This window comes from Solanum pennellii, chromosome 5 (genome assembly GCF_001406875.1).
Source record: "Solanum pennellii chromosome 5, SPENNV200".
In the NCBI taxonomy this organism is placed as follows: domain Eukaryota; kingdom Viridiplantae; phylum Streptophyta; class Magnoliopsida; order Solanales; family Solanaceae; genus Solanum; species Solanum pennellii.
Genome location: NC_028641.1, coordinates 72517992 through 72540858, shown reverse-complemented (window position 1 = coordinate 72540858; position 22867 = coordinate 72517992). Strand labels below are relative to the sequence as shown.

Below are 22867 nucleotides of genomic sequence, written 5' to 3'. Positions count from 1 at the left end.
TATATATATACATATATATATGAATACCACATATCTTAATAAAATGGGGGTACCAATTAATCCAGCCAAAACTTTCATTGATTTTTAAAAAAGGTTTCGGGGTGGGTTTAAAATAGAATGGGGCGAGTTTTATTTAATTTTGGATAAAAAATAAATAAATAATCGGGTTAGTCGCTGAGATGTTCAACCGTTAGTAGTAAGGGTATACACAATCCAAAATATTGATGGTAGAGGTATATATAACCTTAAAGTATAACAAAAGGTATTAACATATTATTTACGATAGTTTGAGGAGGGTGATTTTTCCACATAAAATATGTAAAGCCCCAATTGTATTTTTTTAAAAAAAATAAAAACCCATAACTACATTAAACTAGGATCTAATACTAGTTTCATTTTTCTATTTGGTGATCACACAAGAATCGCCAAATGTAAATATTGAAACAATAAATTTAATTTATGATACAATCATTATTGTCAATAAACGTGCGGTGATTATAATAAACTATTTCATAAAAGTATATCCCCTCAGTAAAACTCATGAGAAACTATTTAGCTATTACAACGTACTCAACTAATGCACACCATATAAGACCTAGTAAATGGGACACATTCTTTATCCATAGTTTTTTTTCTCATTTTCAAAGGGGCGAATTCAAGATTTTTTGTTTAGAAAGAAAGATTCAATCCATCACACACCATATTATTTGGTGGACGATCGTTTGGATCTTTCTTTCTTTCCATCTTAAAAAAATACTTCGTTTTTAATTAAAATTTAACCTATAGTACTACAAAAAGTACAAATTTGCCATGTCGCAGCAGAATTGCAATTTTGTTTCATGCGATAAATTGGACAAAATGGCTAATAGAATTGGGACAAGTTTAGCATCGGCCTTCTTTGCATCCCTCGAACGATGCTCGTGTATCACGATTAGTACATTCCACGACGATGATGATGATGATGATAATGAAGAAGGGAAAAATCGACCTCTTTTATTCACAAAACATGCTTCGTTTACCCAATCGAAGTTTTCATCTTCTTGATTTGATTTATTAAGATATGTAGATATCTATATGCATGCGTAAAGCTGCTAGAAAGATATGTATATGGTTGTAGATCGGGAAAAGGTTCAAATTTATTTTTTATGATCGATGAAATTGCTTTTGTATTATTTCATACAAACACCTGAAAGTAAATAAGAATGTACGACTTTTATAACTTAAACTTTTAAGATGAGACCCATTAGCAGAGATACTGTAAAATTAGGTCTTAGGCCTAACTCACACCCCAAAAGCTAGCTCAAAGGGAGTAGGATTGCCCAAGCCTTATAAAGAGTCAACCCATCTCATTAATCACCGATGTGGGACTTTTTGTCATTCTTTAACAGAAACACTTAGTTTTAGTATTTTTTTTTTATTTCAAGACACGATTTCATAACTTTTGGTTAAGATGAAGAAAATTCACTAATCCCAGTTTGCAGATGAATGTTTCTGTTTAAGCAAGGGTGGAGGTAGAAAGTTACGTACGATTTCAGTTAAACTTAGTAACTTTAATTTCAATCCTATATTTATATGAAGAAATTTACAAAACATGTATAATAATTAAATCTTACGTTTCATAATGTCTTGTATATATTATTTTCTAACTGTTTTCATCTTATTAAAAGCACAAATTGTAAGAGAAGTTTAAAAAGTGAGATTAATTTATAGGCTGTGTGACCTTTTAAGTTACTAGTACGTATGCATGTCAAGTAACTGTGGTTGATTTGTAAGAATGCCTTTGTTAACCTTTTAAGTTACTAGTACTTATGCATGTCAAAAGTGAAAGACACTTTTTAGGTTATTAGGTGTAATTTTTTGTTGGAGGTGAATGGTTTTGAACTTTTTCCCCGACTTGATCAATCGATGTCAAATGTTTAGGACTTTTTTAACCTTGAAAATTTGCCCGTAGACGATAGAACAAGCAAAGTAAAAAAAGCGGAATAAGTTATTATTCCGAGATTAATTATCTTGAAACTAGTTATTCAACGAATGTTACTCCACCTTCAATGTGGGATTAGTTATCCCTTATACCAAACGAGTCCTATATACATTACAAAAGGAGCTACACGATATTATTTCTATAATTATTTTTCCTTATGATTTTTATGAATATTTTCCCTTAAAATGAAAGAGATGCAATTGTCTGTTAGTCATAACACATTAGGAAAATATAATTGTAGAAGAGAGGATTTAATTTAGGGCCCTCAGGCGTGCATAAATTGCTTATGATTTTGAGTGATAAAAAATGTCTACAAAAGGCCACACACTCAAATCTTTTTTAATACCCTTTTAAAAATTGCCCCTAATCATCTTGTCATCTCACGTGTTGCCAAATTCCATCTTCTTTGAACGTCATTTTGAGTCGAGGATTTATCGAAAACATTCTACAAGGTAGGGGAGAGGCATGCGTGTGCACACACTACCCTCCTTAAAATCCACCTATGAAATTATACTAAGTTTGTTAATGTTGTTTAAACGCCTCTCAACCACACACACAACTCTACTCCAACAATCTGAGTTTTGAATTTTATCATAACTCGTGTGATTTAACGGTGTTCCTAACACATATATAGGATCTGAGTCAAAGCTACTCGACTAACACTTTACATTGGCCCTACTACTCATATAGAGGAATTCATACAATTGAGTCACATTGGGGTCAATGCATGATCATATATACAGCTCTATTTGTCTAGCTTTACATACAAAACTTAGTAGAAGTTCTTTTTTTGTCTTTTTATTCCTTGTTCAACTTGTTGCACATCTCATTTGTTGATTGTATAAAGTAGCTAAGACTCAATGTTTTTGTCAATTATGGCCAATACAGAAATATGAATGTTTAAATATGCAAAGAAGCAATAAGATTCAGCATCTACGATATATGTGTATTAAAAATAAATTTGGCCTCGTCTTACATATACCTATACTTTTTTCTCACGAATGGTGTTCAAATGAACCCCTTGCATCCCTACCTCCGCACCTGCTTAGTGAGTGATTATACGAGGGGCGGGTTATAATAAACATGTCATGCAAGTAAAGTGTGAACGTACGTATGCTGCAGAAGTAGGGCAATAGTAAGTTGAGGAACAAGTAGCCTTCCCTACTCAAAAAGAGCAGGATTGCATTGCAAGCAAAACTCCACTTCCTCAGTCATAATCTATTTAACTTTTATGTACTCATATGATCCCAAATTAAGCAAAAATTTTGTATGGTCAGGGACTATAATGAGCTAGCTATACATTTCATTTTTAAAAAAAAAAACAAAAATTGCTCATCAGTGAGCATAATATATATGAATAAAGATTTCCCAACAACTTATTATTACAAAACCATGTGAGAGGAATCATGGAAGCAATCAAATATAAACACACCTAGCCAACATCTTATAATTTCTCTTCCTTGTATATATTCATCAAGCCTTTAGTCTTATAACATGTCAATCTACCTTTATCCTCCCAACTTTCAACATGAAAAACTTGATCACTACTTTGTTTATTTACTTCTTAGTGATCTTGTTTCTCTGCAATAAACATAGCAAATATGTTGTGGGTTTTAGACCACAACGGCGAGGAGGCAGATCAACAAGATTCTATGATTTTAAGGTTTAATTTATTTTATCAAACAAATGATATTTACTTGTCACTGAAGTCTTTTTTTTTTCTTCTTCAGGTGCAAACTACTAGGGTTACCAAGTTATGTAACACTAAAGAGATACCAACCATCAATGGAATGTATCCAGGTCCAGTTGTTTATGCTCAAGAAGACGATAAAGTTATCGTCAGAGTTACAAATGAATCCCCATACAATATCACAATCCACTGGTAACTAGTACTTGAAAAAATCTACAATTTCTTCGCCTATTTTTCATCTCTTTTTTCCCATTATGGCAAATTAAGCTTACCTGAGCTTCCAAAATTTCATCAGGCATGGCATCCGGCAGAGGCTATCGTGTTGGTCAGATGGCCCTTCTTACATTACACAATGCCCCATACAAACTGGACAAAACTTCACTTATGAGTTCACTCTTGTACAACAGAAGGGGACATTTTTCTGGCACGCTCACGTTTCGTGGCTTCGAGCCACTGTTTATGGTGCCATTGTTGTTTACCCTAAGAATGGTGTTCCTTACCCTTTCAACTTCCCATATGAAGAGCATATTATTATTTTAGGTACATGGATTCAACAGATTTATCTTTCTTTTTGAGAAGAATATAAGTTCTATATGTCTAACAGTGTAAAAAATAACTCTATTTAATGGATGTTGATTGATCACCTAATGTAAATGGTAAACAACTTGCTATAACAGACAAAACTACACCATTAGTATAAACAATCTTTACACCACCGATGCATATAACTTGAACACTTTTCAGAATAAGAATGTTATTAAGAAATTTTTTCCTCAAACACTCATCTGAAAACAATCTTATTTCTGAAGAGTGTCTCAAACGATTTAACTTAGATACACCGACTTTCTAAAAGCTTTTGCTGTTCTCAAAATTGGGAGTTTAACAGGAGAGTTTTGGATGAAGGATATGGTGCAAATTGAGCAGGCAGTTTTAGCTAGTGGCGGAGCCCCACCACCGGCTGATGCTTTTACCATCAATGGCCAACCCGGCCCTAATTATAATTGCTCTGCTGATGGTAATTTTTTACATTCATTATGCAACTTTTTACTTCCAACTTTCGAATCCAAAAACAGGAGAAAATGACAAAAGTTGCATCATTAATTGTCATATTTGTTACTCCTTCCATCTCAGTGACGCACTTTGACTTGACACGGACTTCTTTTTGAAAAAAAAGACTTTTAAGACTTCTTGTCCAAAACATGCGATAGATATTTGTATGACTATAAATCATCTCCTTAAAGATAAAATCAGAAGTTTCAAGTTAATTTGTTTCTGAAGTATAGAAATATGCCATTCTTTTTTAAATAAAACCAAAAGAGAAAGTGCATCACACAAACTGGGAGACAAGGAGTACTTTTTAACTGTTTCTGTTAGCTAAAACGTGTCAGTGATTTGTTTCAGATATTTTTAAAATATATGCGGTTCCAGGGAAGACATACTTGTTAAGGTTAATCAATGCAGCTTTGAACCAGGAGCATTTCTTTGCCATTGCAAATCACAGATTGACAATTGTTGAAGTTGATGCAGAGTACACAAAGCCATTGACCACAGACCAAGTCATGCTCGGGCCGGGGCAAACCCTAAATGTCCTAGTCACAGCAGATAAACATATAGCAAAATATTCAATGGCCATGGGACCTTATCAATCTGCTAAGAATGTCTCATTTCAAAACATAACAGCAATAGCTTACTTCCAGTATTTTGGTGCCACAGCAAATGACTTAAGTTTACCTGCAGCTTTACCACATTTTGATGATAATCTTGCCGCTAAGACAGTCATGGACGGGCTTAGAAGTCTTAATCCTGTTACTGTTCCTAAAGATATTGACAGAAACCTATTCGTTACAATTGGACTAAACGTGCAAAAATGCCGGTCAAAGAATCCCCAAAAAGATTGTCAAGCTAAAGATGGTGGAGTCATGGCTGCTTCCATGAATAACATCAGCTTTAGTAAACCTAACATCTCAATTTTGGAAGCTTACTACAAGAACATCAGTGGGTACTTCACTCAAGATTTTCCTCGGGTACCCCTGAAGTTCTATGATTTTGTGAATGGGGCACCTAATAATCCTCCTAATGACACAAATTCACTGAATGGAACTAGGACCTATGTCCTTGACTATGGGACCAAGGTTCAACTGATCCTACAGGACACCAGCACCGTTTCCACGGAGAACCACCCTATTCATCTTCATGGCTACAGCTTTTATGTTGTTGGTTATGGCACCGGAAACTATGATCCAGATACAGCCAACTTCAATCTGGTGGATCCACCATATATGAACACAATTGGAGTTCCAGTAGGTGGATGGGCTGCCATTCGATTCGTTGCTGATAATCCAGGTAATAAATTAGAACTTAAACTTCATCTCATAATCATTACAGTCCGTTGTACTAAACTCACGGATGGACCATTTTCATGCACAGGGGCATGGTTTATGCACTGTCATTTGGAGATACATTTATCTTGGGGCTTATCGGTGGTGCTCATTGTGAAGAATGGGGAAGGGCCATTAGAAAGACTTCCTCATCCTCCAAAAGACTTGCCCAGATGCTAGATGTATGTGTGTTTATTAGGGTGGAGGTTGATAACAACAAACCTGGAATGTTTATATGTTTCCAATTGGAGATTCTTTGACCCACCAAGTGTGCAATAGCTGATACACTGTTTTTCTTTATTCAAAGAATTGGCAATTGTTGACATTTATAAGTCTGTGTAATAGAATCGGAACTTGTCTTTCATGTTCATTAGTTTGCCTTTTGCATCATGATGAAGCTTCCTTTACGCGGCACACAGACATATGCAGACAGGTAGGGTTTTGGATATAGGAAATTGGAAAATGATTGATCACTAATAAGAAATATAAGAAAAGTCAAATTGTAAGTATGGGAACCAAGAAGCTTCTAGTAGTCCCAGTTTTCTTCTAAGCTTACTAAGAATGAAAACGGGTAATTCCAAGCATGCCTTTAGGCGGTAGATAACTAACTAACTACTCAAAGAAACAGAGTATTAACATTTCCTTCAAGTACAACTAGCAAGTGCTTAGCACAAGCGTTTTGGTAATTCAAATTATCACAACAGTTCAACCATAAACTTTGTCAATTTATAGATTGGTAAATCACAATTCATCACAAGGTAGAATTGAAGGGATCCTGTAGGAGAAATTTGAAAGCTACCAGTTGTCTCTGAATAAAATGTTCTGAATGGTGAGTGGCTTCCAGCTAGTGACAAAGTATACCAGGGACCACAAACAGAAACTGAAGCATTAGAGATTGGGTAGAGGTACCTTATTACGCATGTGCTTCAAATTCAGCTGATTTCTTTCATCAGGAACTGTGAAATCTAACAAATCCATTTTTAATTTACAATTAAAATAATTATAGATCATACTTTAACAACTCAACAAAGACACCTGAGTACAAGGATAGAAGTGTCTACAAACTTGATCGACTCTATAACTTGCAAGGCTAGCACAACCAACTCTCAATCACAGAGTCTTGGCAGAAAAACAATATAAATAGGCCCTTTACTTTTACAAAGAGGGATAATCATCTAGCATGCCCTTTCTTGGGGACACTTCTTGCTTGAATGAGTATTCCAATCTCATTAAACAAAGTAACAGATCTTATTCAGGATTGGAATAACTTGAAATACTAGTTTGGGCAAGAAGCTTTGCGGGGAAGGCTAACCTACTTGTGAGGTATCTCAGAAATAATATCATGGTCCAAAACATAGATCATCATAGCACAGATCAGAAAGTAGAGCGCATTACAAGAAGAACAGCAGAAGTCTTTGGTAGCCGGGTATGCAACCATGACTAATATAACCTATAGAGTTTTCCTATATCTCATAATTCTGACAGATAAGTTCTATATTAATGTAATGGAGATCGTATTACATATGAAATATTTAGTTTATTCAGTCGAAGAGAACAATATTCCTTTCAAAATTATCTCAATAATACTAAAAAGATTCATCACGGTGCATATACCAATAGTCTGATTGGGATAATCTGTTAGATGAAAAATCAAAATCATGGATTGACTTTATTTTGTGTCCAGAAGTTCTCACCATTGACACTTCGCGCAGTAGTAAATGCTAGCCTCTCATTACTCTTCAAGTTCAGATAATCAACCTGTAAGTAACACAGATAGTGAGAAGTTACAGATGAACATTCTTCTTCGTGAGAGTTACATGACCAGGGACAAACTCAGACCTGCTCAGGGTCCAGAAGTAGAAGGCAGAATGCATCGACTGGACCAGCAGACGAATCCAATGAATCATGTGATTGTTGTTCATCTAGAGAAGGAAGTCCTGGAGTAGGCCCCAAATACTGTAGTCTTGATCTCACAGAACCAGCAAACCAAGCTGCCTCTCTTTGCTGAATTGTTATTATCAGAATATGCAGAAGAAAATATATTATTTACCAAGAGAAAAAAATTGAGGCAGTAAGTTTAATTACTGCATCAAGTTGATGAAGTAGATCTCTATTTATAGAGATTAACAGTTCAATACTACAGATTGTGTGATAAAAAAATATCAATATCTTACATAACAATCTCATCAAGTGACCAGTTATGAAGCAAATGTCATTTGAAGCACCAAGCAACATTGATAACTTTTGAAATGTTCTGAACTGATCATGTAGCTTTTTATGAAGTCTTTTACCCTATTAAGCTGATTATACATGTTTGAAATAATCAACGGGATTAAATACAAAACCAGAATATACGGGTTGCCAGATGATTCAAGGTATCTAGAGCAGAAGTATGCAAGCAATATAATTTAGCTGAGGAAACCACCACTGTTTACTATGAAATACTTGCAAGAAAATGCCCTTAGTAAAATCAGAAATGCACGGTATTGAAGCATAGCAAAGTGCTGAACTGTATTCTGAGATTTGAGAACTCACGAGTTGACCCTACAAATGAAATAGGGATTTAAAGAGTAAATATTCGTCTACGAGAACTTTTTTTACCCGAAATTGCAACAGAAAAGAAATAAAGGAGGTTTGTGATGATTTTTCAATCTTTTCTACTAGGTAATCTAGTATCCTTACGCATGAAGATAATCAATTTGATCGTAGTGGTCGGACTCTATTATAGATTTCTGACCACATTCTCCATAGGCTCCTCTTATCTCTTCATTCTCCGAGCTCTGGTTGTGGAAGTAGGAACGGGTAATACAGAAAGTTTCTAAATGAATTTGTTGCTTTCCAGTTAGAGCTTTTAACACATCTTAAAATAAGCTAGTGACACTTAATTTTAGATAGAGGCACATGCTCTGAAACTGCAGGTGATCGCAAGTCTTAGATATATCACTAGTAGAACAAAAATAAACTCGCAAAATTATCACATGTATAGGTAAAAACAACATGGTAAAGATCCTTCCAGAATTACCTTAAGTTTATCGGGGTCAGAGTTTGATGCATCAATCATATCGACTCTTCCATGAATTCTGAATTGTTCCCAAGTTTCAGTGAAATACCAGCACACCTGAATCATTACCAGATTTGTTCAAACAGCGGTGGATTAATTACAGTGTGTTTCACATTTTGCAAAAAGTCGAACGGGAAGCAACTCTGCTGTGCATTTACACATTAAGCACTAAGGCCCAATTCAGAAGCCATGGAAAAGAAATGAGACAAATCATTTATATTCTCTCTAGCAATAATGAATTAACAAAGTATCAAATACCTCTGCAAATGGGCAATGCTTAAGATCTTCAATCTGCACTGATTTAAGTAAACCTTCATCAGTTCTAAGCACAATACACAACTTAAATGTCAACAACAACAACATGTCCAACGTAATCCCACTAGAAGAGCCTACAAAGGATTGTGTGTATGTAGCCTTACTCTTACCTTGTGAAGATAGAGAGGCTATCTCCAATAGACCCTCGGCTCAAGTAAAGCATATCAAAGTAAAGTATGTAAATGAAATACAATAGTGAAGAAGTCATAATACTCCAAACAAAAGAAAAAAAATATGATAACCGAAGCAAAGTAAATAATTATTAACAATAAAATTGAAGATAATATTGATTAAAGATCACAACTTGAATTCCTTCTATGAAAATTCTGGCTCCACTACTACTACCATCATACTAGAAATTGTAAATAGTTTATGATATGAATTCTTGTTTTTTTCTTTTACTCCTCCAAGGAAGCTCCCACCTTTTTTTACTCCCTTCCCTAGGTGACTCTATTGAAGGGTGTTTACTATCCGAGCAAACTCATATTAATATTTGAAAGTTGCAGAACTTTATTAAAACAAAAGGGTATCAACAATTTTTACATTTTTTTATAACAAAAATCATTCAATTTCCAAAATTACAAACCTTGCAGCTTCGTGAGTCAGTATTAATTTGAATCTTATCAGTACCATCTTGAAAACCTCTACAAAAAAAAAAGAAAAAAAGAGATAAATTACACACAATGAAAATGAAGAAATCAGTGAATTTAACGCTTAAGGGGTGAAGCAGACCTGAAGACGACAGTTCGATTTGAGGGTCTTCCATTGGATCCAACAGTTGCCTAATGCAAGAAGCAAAAGTAAATCATAAAAAAACAAACTGATTCAACAACAAGAATTAGAATGAAGACGAAGAAATGCAGGAATTTGTACGAGCTGAAAGTAGGTTGAATGCTTAAGATGGGAATTGGAGTTGATGGAGCTGAGTAGAAGCTGCTTCCATGGTGCTGAGCTACTCATCTTCGGCAATTATCCCAAGTTTTTGGAACAATTTTTGTCAGTAAGAAGCAAATACAGAAACTAACTCCATAGAAATAGTTCCAATTTCACTCTACCAATCAAGGTTAATTTATCAAGATGGGTTTTTCTTTTGGGTAAATATTACATAACCAAATTATTAGTTTCCTATTTAATTATTAAAAATACATATTTACCTAATTAATTAAACTTAAATATATTGATATACTTTTGATATGTCATATGACATAGCAATTCAAACTTAAATAAAAGTATGAAGTTATTAATAAAAATCGAGAGAAGTGTTGAAATCACCCCTAAATTTGATAAGAATATAGGGATGTATTTCATTAATATTGCAAAATCGAAGATGTAAATTTGATTAGACAAGTATTTTTAAAACAGTCAATAATTTGAAATGAAACTTATTGAGGTTAAATTAGTAATTACACTAAGCTGTTAGTGTAGTTAATTAGTTGTTCAATTAATTAGTTAGTTAGGTTCAGAAAGTTAGTTACAAAGTTTGTTATGTTTGTTATATAACTACTGTACTCCTTTTCAGTTTTTCAACTCAATGAAAATAGCACACATTTTCAATGCCTCTTCTCTAACCAAGCTCTCATCCATGGAGGTTTCAGCCTTCTTCAACATTAACATGGTATCAGAGCAGGAACATTTCTGATTTTCTTGCTTCTTTCGTCTTCAATTTGCGTATCAGTTCGTCATATTTCATCTTCTGCAGATCTTGCTGCTTTGAATTTTTTTTTTTGCGACATAAATGGCAAATTCTGCCTCTACGAGCACTGGATTGGACAGTGTTCCTCCTCCATCTGGAATTGATGCAGGGAGTCACTTGTACATTCATCCCTCAGATAATCCTGGAGCAGTGCTTGTACCAGTTCCCTTCAATGGTACTGGTTTTCATTCATGGCGTCGTAGTGTGCTTCGTTCCTTGTCGGTGAAGAACAAGCTAGTGTTCATCAATGGTGAGTGTAAGAGACCAGAGGTAAATCATTCCAGCTATCGTCAATGGGTGAGGTGCGATGATATGGTTACTTCATGGATTCTTAATTCTCTAGATCGAGATATTGCTGGTAGTGTTGAATATGTCAATGATGCTCTGGAGCTGTGGACAGAACTGGAGGATCGATATGATCAAGCAAATGGAGCAAAATTGTATCAAACTCAGAAAGAAAGAAATGATCTTAATCAAGGTATTCTTGATATCACAGCATATTACACTCGTATGAAGAAACTTTGGGAGGAATTAAACAGTCTATGTGTTTCAAGTCAGTGTAGTTGTGTGTGTGTGTGTGTGGAGCTAAAGCCAATATTCAGAAAGCAGAGCAAGACAGACGTTTGATTCAATTTTTGATGGGCTTGAATGTGGTATATACTACGATTAGGGGAAGTATTTTGATGATGAATCCCTTACCATCTTTGGCACAAGCTTTTGCTTTACTAGTGCAGGAGGAAAAACAACGAGAGTTTAAGCCAAGTAATCAGTTGTTTACTGAGAGTAGCTCTTTAGCTGCAGTTTCATCAAATTCAGGAGGTAGAAGTTTTCAAACGAACTTTTCCACCTCCAACACAACACCAAGAGGAAGGCCTTTTTGTGATTTTTGTAGAAGGCCAGGACACGTTAGAGCAAAATGTTACAAGTTGCATGGTTATCCATCTAATGACACAAATGGTTCTATTCGTGATCAGCACAATCCAAGGAACACAGTCCAAAACACATATCCAAATCCAAGGCATAACAATAGAGGAAGAGGTGCATCAGCAAACTCTGTAAGACTATCCTGTGATGGAGATGCTAGTGGGCAAACAAAGGAGTCAAGTTCATCCTCTTGTAATGATCCTCAAGGAAATGAGAATATCAGTATCACCAAGGAACAATATGATCAAGTTTCTCATCTGCTGAATCAGTTTCAAAATGATGGAGTGTGTGGATCTGTGAACTTTGCAGGTGGTTTTGCTTGTTCCTTTTCTCCTGATTATATTAAACTTTCATGTGAGTGTTTCAAAACAAGGACTGACCTATGGATTCTAGACTCAGGAGCTTCTCATCACATGACTTTTAATAAAAATAACCTTGTAAATACATTTAATCTACCTTATCCTATGTTAGTCAGATTGCCAAATGGATATAGAGTCAAAATCACTATGGTTGGCAATGTACACCTTACACCTAAAATCATCCTGTCAGGGGTATTATATGCTCCTTCCTTCAAGTACAATATAATCTCCATCAATTCTCTTGTAAAACATCTTCAATGTACTGTCTCTTTTTCTAACACTTCTTGTCTCTTGCAGGCCCCTTCAATGAAGAGGCCTCTGGAAATTGGTAAGATGCGCCTTTACTTCCTTTGCTCAGACTGCCTACAAAAGCATTCACATGCTCAACATCATTCCTTTCCTCTATCCAGTGATACAGTACAATGTACACTTCTCTCATGTAAATCTCATTCAAATGCAATAAACTCTTCTTTTGTTGGTAATAAAGACAATGTTGCTGACAACTCTTTCAATTCTAATTTCTTTCCTAATGATAGTGTGGATTTGTTGTGGCATTATAGACTTGGACATGTACCTTTTGTGAAGATGAAAAATATATCTTCTATACCAGTAAACTTCTCCTCAAAACAATCNAAAACAACCTTTCTTCTGTCCTATATGTCCCATGGCAAGACAATCCAGATTACCCTTTCCACCTAAAACTCACACCACTACTGGCATTTTTGAACTATTACATAGTGATATTTGGGGTCCATATCAAACACCAACTCATGACAATTTCAAATACTTCATTACCTTAGTAGATGATTTTAGTAAATCTACCTGGACACATCTTCTAAGTAGTAAAAGCAATGCTTTTCATATACTCAAAGCCTTTATACTCATGGTTGAGAACCAGTTCAACACCACTGTTAAAACCATCAAATCAGATAATGGTTTAGAATTCACTAGCAGTGAAACCACCTTGTTTTTCCAATCAAAAGGGATCATTCATCAGAAATCTCGTCCTTATACTCCTCAACAAAATGGTGTGGTCGAAAGAAAGCACAAATATATCCTTGAAACAGCAAGGGCTCTCCTTTTCCAGTCCAAACTCCCAGTGAAATATTGGGGTGAATGTATACTTGCTTCCACATACATTATAAATAGATTACCTTCTTTTCCTCTCCATAACAAAACTCCCTATGAGATCTTATATAAACACAAACCTACCTACTCACACTTAAAGAGTTTTGGATGTTTATGTTATCCTACTACTCCAAAAGTCCACAGAGCTAAATTTGATCCCAAAGCCATACCACATGTGTTTGTTGGATACCCCTATGCTACAAAGGGTTACAAAGTCTTGAACTTGTCCACTCAGAAAATTCATGTTTCAAGGGATGTAATTTTCCATGAAACTATTTTTCCTTTTGTCATGTCTAAAGATCATACTCACTTTCCAAAATTTCCTTTTCATTGTGTTTCTCTTCATGATTATCCAATATCATATGATGATCAAGATCAATCTAGTAATGAAGCTGTCACTGAAGTTCCCACAACATCACCCACTATCTCCACATCACCTGCTCATATCACACCTGAAAATTCACTATCCATACCATAACTTAGAAGATCCCAAAGACTACATAAGACCCCTGCATATTTGTCTGATTATATTCACAATGTACCACCCTCAACTGTTTCACTTTCACAACCACCACAACCACCTTTATCATCCTTGAATGCCCTTTTTACTCTTAAAAATCATGTGTCTCCTGATGTTTTTAATTCTGATAGTCAATCTTTTGTAATGAATGTCTCTCATGACTGTGAACCTAATACATATGAGGAAGCATCTATGGATCCTGCATGGCAAAAGGCTATGACACAAGAGTTTCTTGCCCTGCATGACAACAACACTTGGACTCTCACACACCTACCAAAGGATAAGAAGCCTGTTGGTTGTAGGTGGGTTTATAAGGTCAAACACAAGGCTGATGGAAGTGTAGAGAGGTATAAAGCAAGGCTTGTAGTAAAGGGATATACTCAACATCATGGCATAGACTACACAGAAACCTTCTCACCTGTGGTAAAGATGACTACTGTGAGAACACTCATTGTTGTTGCTGCAAAGAAACAGTGGAACATACATCAGCTTGATGTTAACAATGCTTTCCCGCATGGAGACTTACATGAAGAAGTGTACATGGACATACCACCAGGTTTGGTCACTCCTCACAAGAATTTGGTTTGCAAACTCAACAAGTCATTGTATGGTCTAAAGCAGGCTAGTAGGCAGTGGTATGAAAAACTGACTGAAGCACTACACACAAGAGGATATAAACATTCTCTTCATGACTATTCACTGTTTTACAGAAAAAGAGGTGCATCTAATGTCTTTCTAGGTGTTTATGCGGATGATATTTTACTTACAGGAACAGACACTGATGAAATTGATGAGCTCAAAAGGTTTCTTGACAACCAGTTTAAGATCAAAGATCTTGGCAGATTACATTACTTCCTAGGCTTAGAAGTCTTGTACAAGGATGATGGAATTTTGATTTCTCAGAGAAAGTTTGTGTTGGACCTTCTCAAAGAGTTCAATTGTGATCACATGGCTCCTTTATCTTCTCCACTGGATCCAAATATCAAGCTAAGATCCCATGAAGGGAAAGTTCTAGATGATCCTACTTACTATAGAAAACTTATTGGCAAGTTGAATTTTCTTACACATACTAGACTTGATCTTGCTTATGGTGTACAACTTCTCAGTCAATATATGCAAGACCCTAGAGAGCCTCATCTACATGCTGCTTTTCACATGTTAAGATACCTCAAGAAAGATCCTACTCTAGGTGTTTTCATGTCATCTGCTGCAAATTTTGAAGTACAAGCATATTGTGATTCTGATTGGGCTGCCTGTCCTAATTCAAGGAAATCCGTTAGTGGTTATATTGTATTGTTGGGAGACTGTCCTATTAGTTGGAAGTCCAAGAAACAAGAAACAATCTCACTCTCTTCAGCTGAAGCAGAGTACAGATCCTTGAGAAAGGTAGTAGGTGAGTTAACTTGGCTGCAGAGATTGTTTGAGGAGCTGAATATATATCAGACTGCACCATTTCCTGTGTTTTGTGATAGCCAAGCAGCCATACATATTGCTAGGAATCCTGTTTTCCATGAACGTACGAAGCATATAGAAGTGGATTGTCATTTGAGATCAAAGCTTCAAGAAGGGCTTGTTACACTGCATCATGTTGATACTGCTGATCAGTTGGCAGATGTTCTTACCAAAGCACTAACTGGGATTAAACACTCTACACTTTTGGACAAATTGGCTTCGATCACCTCTGCTCCAATTTGAGGGGGAGTATTGAGGTTAAATTAGTAATTACACTAAGCTGTTAGTGTAGTTAATTAGTTGTTCAATTAATTAGTTAGTTAGGTTCAGAAAGTTAGTTACAAAGTTTGTTATGTTTGTTATATAACTATTGTACTCCTTTTCAGTTTTTCAACTCAATGAAAATAGCACACATTTTCAATGCCTCTTCTCTAACCAAGCTCTCATCCATGGAGGTTTCAGCCTTCTTCAACATTAACAAAACTAATAATTTAAAATCAAGTATAAAACTGTGTTTATTACTTCTTACTTAAAATAACTTTTGAATAGCATATGCATTTGGTTAACTAATTCTTTTTAGTGGACAAAAGGTAAAAACTTGTGTTTGAACAATTTTAACATGTATTATACTTTTTTGGAGTTGCTTAGGGTGATGTACAAGGTAGAGTAATCTCAAGGGGAAATATAGAAATATTATTTCATATTTGGTTATAAGTGTTAGGTAGTTCTTAAATTATTTATCTCATCATTTTTATATCTCATATATATAGTCGAACAAGTTATTTCAAAATTAATTATTTTGAAATAACTTATTCCTTATTAAATCACTCATTTTTCATTTTTGTTTTTATCCCCTTACGAGAAGGTTTAACTTGATTATGTCCTTGAATGATAAATTTTAGATTTCTTTTCACGAGAAATATTGCATATAAATTTATTCATTTTGCGAGTTCCAATAATAGTAAAAGCAAATGTGAGATGATTTACCAATAATAAAGATATAAATGGATTAAAAATTAAATTGATGACAAAATTAATAACTTTCTATAGTACAAATTTTAACATAGTGGAGGATAGTGTCATTTGTTGCCTATTCATCCGCTAATTGAGTTACTTTATTTTAAATTAAGCGCGATTAGAGTCTGTTAATATTTTAAAATAATAATTTAGCAACATATTTTTCAGTTAAAAAATTAATGAATATTATTTTATCGATTATAAAAAAAAAACCTTTATAAGGTGGTTTGGGGGGGGGGGGGGATGAATATTATCAAGTTCTACTTATCCATCATAATTGTTAATAATTGAGTAACACATACAATTTTGGCCTAAAAGACACGACTCGTGAACAATTTCACTATGTTTTAACTTGTATTTAAGACACTGACTTTAAAAGCAGAACACAAACCTATTTTCGTTATTCGTGTAGCGAAATCAAGATTGATGATAAAGTCAACAAAGTTTTCATGGTGTTTCGATCTACCTTTGTAGTCTCGGTCACCTCATTAGACTCAGATAAAGTATAAGGTATAAGTGAAAGAAAACAAAAAATAAAAATGAAATCCACCCCTTAGCCTAGTCTAAGTTTGGTTTCAGTATATAGCGACTCAGACAAAGGGGGAAGCTGGTGATGCTTCTAAAACAAAGAAGCTAGAAAATAACTAGAGGAAAGCACACAACAAAAGTCAAGCAGGAATCATACAGATTTTATGCACAGCAATCTTCTGTGCCAAAACATAGACTCAGGCGATTACATGAACGAGACACTCCCAAAATATAACATTTAGGCATAATACATAAACAAGCACTCAAGGCAAGTAAACGCTTTAACTTTGAGTGTGCACATCTAGACACCTCAACTTGTCACCACTGTGTCAATTGAGCACTCCAACTTATAAAATGATCATCTAGAAACCTTCAAAATTTATGTGTCATGTCAGCATCAGGTGTCCATGAGATAAAGTGAGGACGAGTGGAGTGTTAAGTTGTACGTTAAAACCAAGATGAAGTGTTGAGATGTACAATCCCAAAAGTTGAAGTGCTTACTTACTAACAATGGCCAAGTTATGAATGTATGCTTAAGCATTATGCCTAAAAGTTACTGTCGACTTAGAGTAGGATCATTACCTTTCACACATGGATAACCAAAGAGTAGTTTCTGGACAATATGTATTGTATGTTAAGCAAACACAATAACTTCATCATAAAATCGATACAACATCAAGAATACGCTCTGTGTAAGACATTGAGATTGATGTCACCTAGCAGTTCCCCGATTCAAAGACCTGTGTTCTACGATGACTCTTCCATGACTGTTTCTGTAGCCAAGCTTCTCTTCCAGGTTTTCAACTGCTACTTTGACAACATCACTTCGAATGCCAATGTCAGTTGCATATCTATTCATACAATACATCCCTGCTGTTAGTGTGGCCACACCAACAGGACTAGGAATTAGCAACTTCAGAGGAGAGGAAAGAAGAGCAGCTAAAGGAGCACCAATGATGGAAGAAGCTTGTCCGCTACTACCAACACCACGTCTATCAGCTGTTAGAAGGCCTGTTTTGCAGTACAGCGCAAAGTCCTCACAATTGTTAAGGAACACATTATAGTGCCCGAATCCATTTTGAAGAAGATACATTGCTCGGTGTATGATCATCTCAGGAGGGTCTGATTCTGCAGTAGTGCAAGTGCCCCCTCGCACTCTGGTCAGGAAAACAGATGGGCTTACTCCATAATCAAAGTTGTAGAGTGAACCATCACGGCGAAAGCAATCCAGACAAGAAAGAACAACACCACTGTTAGGTAGCTTAAATCCACAGTCGGGAAAGGTTGGACATGAAGAAGAAAGGTCTGACATTTCATCATCATCAGCAGCATCAGAAAAGGCCTCAAGACGGTTAAAATGGACCACTTTGCTTCCGCCAACAAAAATACCTATGAATACCACATTCTTAGAAGACTCAACATATAAAAAAATGTACTTATCTGCGGGAAGAAAAATTGACCTTTCTATTCAATACTAATTCGAGCATCGTAATTTAAATAAATATAAAGAAAATGAACTTGTAGATCAGAGGAATTGCAGTCATATATTGCATGTAAGATAGATTTTACAGCAAGGTTCAGACGAGGTACAGAACCAACTTTTAGACATTAAGTGTTTGCTTCATATCTTTTTAATTAGAAAGTATGCATCTCGAGAGACCATGTGATAGCCTGAGAAGCAGTTTTTTTGGTTTGTTGGAGTTGAACAAGCACAAATAAGAAGCCACGGTCGTTCAAATTTCAGCAATAAAGCATCCATAAGACCACAGCATGTCAAACATATAACACAGTAACTCCAGGAGATCACCTCTAGCCTATCAATCAATTAATCTGCACCTTAAATCCTCTGAAATTGCTAGTTTTACCATCAAGTCGTAATTTTGTGCAGTAAAAACTGAAGTCCTGTATTGTTTCAATTGTACAATGCAAGATTCATAGAAGAAGATTTCACATGAATGTCATGAATCCTCACTTTGATCATACTGATATGCTACCAAAAAGTAGCATTTAATATAGTCATCACATCCAGAAGGAGAGTAATAAACATTTTGCTAGGTTTTATTGTACCTTCCAAAAAGATAGAAGAGCACATGTTACAGCAACAATACTTCAAATAATTCAACTATGTGGCTACAGCATTTTTCTCTATTTATATTCAGATCAACAGCTCTCTTAGCTACAAAATGACAATTTAGTAGCCATAATGTAGAAATCAACATATCATAACGTGCATACTTACCTTTCAACTAAATTTTCGTGGAGGAGATAACCTTAACAATCAAACTTACACCATTTCAAATTGCAGTATCGTTTAATCATATTAACCAGGCAATAGGACATACAAGAATATCGATCCATCTTTTTTAGCACCTTTTTTTATTATAATGATAGTATTTCACAAGGATTAAGTACTATTTGTAAGACTTAAATAATTAAAAAGTCTAGCACTGATTAAGCTAATATATTAGGAAATCAGGGTGGATCTAATAACAGGCTTTCCAAGATGGAAGGTTGAGGAACTATATGTCCGTGTTGTAACAGTTACTCTCGTACTCTAGAATAGAAGAGAAGAATCTAACTCTAGTTTAGGTAACTTTGGCAAACGTAAGGATATTGACACTTATTTCACACAACGATTTTCTAGAACTAAGTTGCACGGACTCTTCGCTTTCGATGCTGCACTCGTGTCGGATTCTTTAAAAAAAAAACACTACTTTGGAGAATCCGACACGCACTCATTGACATTTTTGAAAATTCCAAGCAACATAGTTTTAGAAATAGCTACACATATATCCTAAATGGTTATAACACTCAAACCGTTCGTCATTCAGAATTTCTCAGCTCATCTCGGTCTTATTTAAAAGCGCTAATAAAAAATTACTAAATTCGATATACTTGTTTTTGAAATCCGACGCACACATGATTTAAGCCAGACACATATCTCAATCCTGAACCTCCATATGTACAAGCAAGCTACTCAGGACTCAATCACGAAACTTATCAGGGTTGGGGTATAGAGTCGTAAGTGCGGTGGAGGGTGACAGAGGACGTGCTCGTACGGTTCATAGAAGGATATGAAAAAGTACTTATTTGAGGCAATATCCATGTATTCAAAATTTCATGCAATCAATAGATACACATATCAACGGTTCATAATGAACCACCATAGATATAAGTGACCTACTTCAATACTAACAACAACAACACACCCAATATAATCCCTCTAGAAAGGGTAAGATGTATGAGACCTTACCCTATCTCTGGAGAGTAGAAAGGTTGTTTCCGATAGACCCTCAGCACAAACAAAAACTTCTCAAAGCCATTTCCACTCTACTTCATCCAAAATCACATAAAACACAAACAAACATACATATACCTCCATATACAGATAAAGAATAATCTAGTTATTGGCTCATTGCTTAATGACAAAATTTAGGAAACAACCTCTCTACCTCCCAAGACGGCATAACGTCTGAGTATACACTAGCATCCCCACACCGGGATTACACCGGGTATCTTCTTCTTGCTGTAAATTATATCGAATTAGAGGGACAAAATAAACAATGAAAGCACATCAGAAGCTATTTTCACTTGAACAATCCCAAACAAATCTAATTAGGTTCACTAATTCACATGATAAAAGACAAATCTTGACTGTCAAAACCAAATGAAAACATTCAAAATGGGGAAAATCACAGATAACAGCAGCTTTCTAAGAAGGAAAAGTGGAGTAAACTAAACACATAAACCAAAGTACACAGAGAGGCAAAAATGAACTATTTTTCTTTCTTGAGTTTTTTTTGGGTGAAATTACCATGGTGGGAGTAAGCAAAAACAGCTCTGTAAGTGTAAATATGGTCTCCTGGTTTGATTTCATTCCTCCCCACTCTGTTTGTCAACAACCCCATTTTCTCTTTTCTTGAAAACAATGTAGTAGTTTGCAGAAAGTTTGAATCTTTTTGGGAACACAAGATAAACCCACCGTGAATCTTTGATTAATCATGCAAATAGACACATTTCACCATTAATAATAAGAAAAATAGAGAAAATATGTCAGAATCGGAGTGGTTTACCTATTGATTTGCTCAACAACCCTTTCAAAGATGGATACATTAATACTATACTAATAAAATCCTTGACATGATAAGTCTGCATGCCTATTCAGCTTCAGCTATTTTTTTCCTATTTTATTGGGAAAAGAGATTGAAAAATATTTAATTTTGGTCGAAATTGTTGCTACTAATATCATATTTTATGGAGTATTTTTTGTTTTGCACTATTTGTCATTTTTTTTTATGTTCACCTGAGTATATTTATATAGTGTTAAATAGCGTGAGAATAAAATGTTCTTTTCAAAGTTCTATCTTATTATAGTAATTTTAATCAAAATTTGAATATATTGATATATTTTAATTTGAAATGATGTTTTAAGGAAAATATAAATACTTTTAAAATTTATGATCTAAAATAATTTTTAAAAATATGTTCTCTTGAAATTTTTTCATGTTCTTACTATAGATCACACACCCTAATAGCAAAATAATAATTATTTAAATTAGATTTGGAGAGAAAAAATATGGGCACATTTTATTGTTAAGTTTTTTTATATTTTTTTTTTTAAGAAAATGCACAAGTATTCCCTTAATCTGTCTGAAATATCAGACACACTTATACTATACTAAGGTCATATTACCTTCCTGAACTTATTTTATAAGTAATTTTCTATACTTTTCGGCCTACGTGACACTAGTTTAAAAAAAAGTCAATCAGTGTTGGACCCACAAGATAGTGTCACGTAGGCCAAAAAGGAATAGAAAATTATTAATAAAATAAGTTCAGGTGGTAATAGGACTTTAATATAATATAAGTGTGCCTCTGAAATTTCGAGTATAGATTGAGGGGATACTTGTGTATTATCCCTATTTTTATAAGGTAGAGATATAATTTCGAATGGCTCATAAATTAAAAGAATTATGATTATCCAAGCAACTTACAATATTTTTAGTATTAAAATAAGTGATAATTTTTAACTTATGTACATTCTAATTATTTTTAGAAAATAAAAAATAGTTTTAGGAACTTATCGATGATTACATGTCTTGAAGAAAAGTAATTTTTAATGATGTAAAACGTTAGGTATTAAACATGACTAATTTTAAAAGAACAAGATCAGATCCTTTTGGAACCCAAAAACATCAATTATTTTGGATAAAATGGAAGTGCTATTTAGCACTTATTTGGAAATAAAAGGAATATAAACTATGCACCTTCAAAAAATTGTATTACTTTTGTTTTTTTTAAATGGTATTTTTAATTGGAATCTTATTTTTTAATCAGAAAAACTAAAATTATTTATAAGTTCATATCCTCCTTATTAGAAAAAAGACAAAAGACATAAAGTGACACATGAAGTTGGAGTTAATACCTCAGATGGTCACTCAACTTTGCACTATTCTCTCAGAAAGTCACTCAACTTTCAATTTTCCCTCAAAAGTCACTCAACTATGCACTCTTCTCTCAGAAAGTCAATCAACTTTCAATTTTCCCTCAAAAGTCACTCAACTATCCACTCTTTCCTCAGAAAGTCACTCAACTATCCACTCTTTCCTCAGAAAGTCACTCAATCTATTAAATTATTTTTAATTAAAATTTATTGATATTAATTATTTATATAACAAACCAAAAATTTTAAAAAATAAATTAAATCATTTAGTGATCCACCCACCTAACCCGACCCATTAAAAAATATGATATGACCCATTTTATTTTATCTTTAATCCTAAATTAATCCCTCTCTTTAACCTTGAATTAGGATTAGATT

At 34.5% G+C, this 22867-nt stretch overlaps 3 protein-coding genes across 7 annotated transcripts; 1 reads left to right on the top strand and 2 right to left on the bottom strand.

Annotated features, from left to right (window-relative positions):
- Positions 1-2835: 2835 nt before the first annotated feature.
- LOC107018570 (laccase-6) lies at positions 2836-6419 on the top strand. Of its 3 annotated transcripts, none has more exons than XM_015219078.2 (6): positions 2840-3644; positions 3691-3863; positions 3967-4211; positions 4558-4686; positions 5073-6014; positions 6099-6419. In XM_015219078.2, exons 1-6 carry the CDS (start codon positions 3510-3512, stop codon positions 6227-6229), a joined length of 1755 nt encoding a protein of 584 aa, XP_015074564.1. In that variant the 5' UTR covers positions 2840-3509; the 3' UTR covers positions 6230-6419. The 3 variants fall into 3 exon arrangements, with proteins under 3 accessions (XP_027773123.1, XP_015074564.1, XP_015074565.1); XM_015219079.2 differs by having other exon boundaries at positions 2843-3644; positions 3712-3863; XM_027917322.1 differs by having other exon boundaries at positions 2836-3644; positions 3712-3863; positions 5073-6419.
- Positions 6420-6624: 205 nt separating this feature from the next.
- Positions 6625-10486, bottom strand: LOC107018571 (pyridoxine/pyridoxamine 5'-phosphate oxidase 2). Of its 2 annotated transcripts, none has more exons than XM_015219080.2 (8): positions 10299-10486; positions 10158-10207; positions 10012-10069; positions 9369-9401; positions 9072-9167; positions 7889-8053; positions 7744-7807; positions 6625-7014 (listed from the first exon to the last, which is right to left on the bottom strand). In XM_015219080.2, the coding sequence occupies exons 1-8, from the start codon at positions 10383-10385 to the stop codon at positions 6938-6940; spliced, it is 630 nt and encodes a 209-aa protein (XP_015074566.1). In that variant the 5' UTR covers positions 10386-10486; the 3' UTR covers positions 6625-6937. The 2 variants fall into 2 exon arrangements, with proteins under 2 accessions (XP_015074566.1, XP_015074568.1); XM_015219082.2 differs by having other exon boundaries at positions 6625-7005.
- A 6700-nt stretch (positions 10487-17186) lies between these two features.
- Positions 17187-21229, bottom strand: LOC107019096. 2 transcript variants are annotated; one of them, XM_015219675.2, is made up of 2 exons: positions 21120-21229; positions 17187-18435 (listed from the first exon to the last, which is right to left on the bottom strand). In XM_015219675.2, exons 1-2 carry the CDS (start codon positions 21199-21201, stop codon positions 17759-17761), a joined length of 759 nt encoding a protein of 252 aa, XP_015075161.2. In that variant the 5' UTR covers positions 21202-21229; the 3' UTR covers positions 17187-17758. The 2 variants fall into 2 exon arrangements, with proteins under 2 accessions (XP_015075161.2, XP_015075159.1); XM_015219673.2 differs by having other exon boundaries at positions 20861-21210.
- Between the last annotated feature and the right edge of the window lie 1638 nt (positions 21230-22867).

Excerpts from the sequence above, each read along its gene's own strand:
- LOC107018571 (XM_015219080.2), bottom strand. The coding sequence starts at position 10,385 with ATGAGTAGCTCAGCACCATGGAAGCAGCTTCTACTCAGCTCCATCAAC. Across the intron at positions 8,054-9,071 it reads CTGACCCCGATAAACTTAAG|CAAAGAGAGGCAGCTTGGTT; the intron begins GTAATTCTGGAA and ends ATAACAATTCAG. Across the intron at positions 7,015-7,743 it reads TACTGCGCGAAGTGTCAATG|ATTTCACAGTTCCTGATGAA; the intron begins GTGAGAACTTCT and ends TGGATTTGTTAG.
- LOC107018570 (XM_027917322.1), top strand. The coding sequence starts at position 3,510 with ATGAAAAACTTGATCACTACTTTGTTTATTTACTTCTTAGTGATCTTG. Across the intron at positions 3,864-3,966 it reads TACAATATCACAATCCACTG|GCATGGCATCCGGCAGAGGC; the intron begins GTAACTAGTACT and ends AAATTTCATCAG. Across the intron at positions 4,687-5,072 it reads TTATAATTGCTCTGCTGATG|ATATTTTTAAAATATATGCG; the intron begins GTAATTTTTTAC and ends GATTTGTTTCAG.
- LOC107019096 (XM_015219673.2), bottom strand. The coding sequence starts at position 20,954 with ATGGGGTTGTTGACAAACAGAGTGGGGAGGAATGAAATCAAACCAGGA. Across the intron at positions 18,436-20,860 it reads TTTTGCTTACTCCCACCATG|GTATTTTTGTTGGCGGAAGC; the intron begins GTAATTTCACCC and ends TGGTATTCATAG.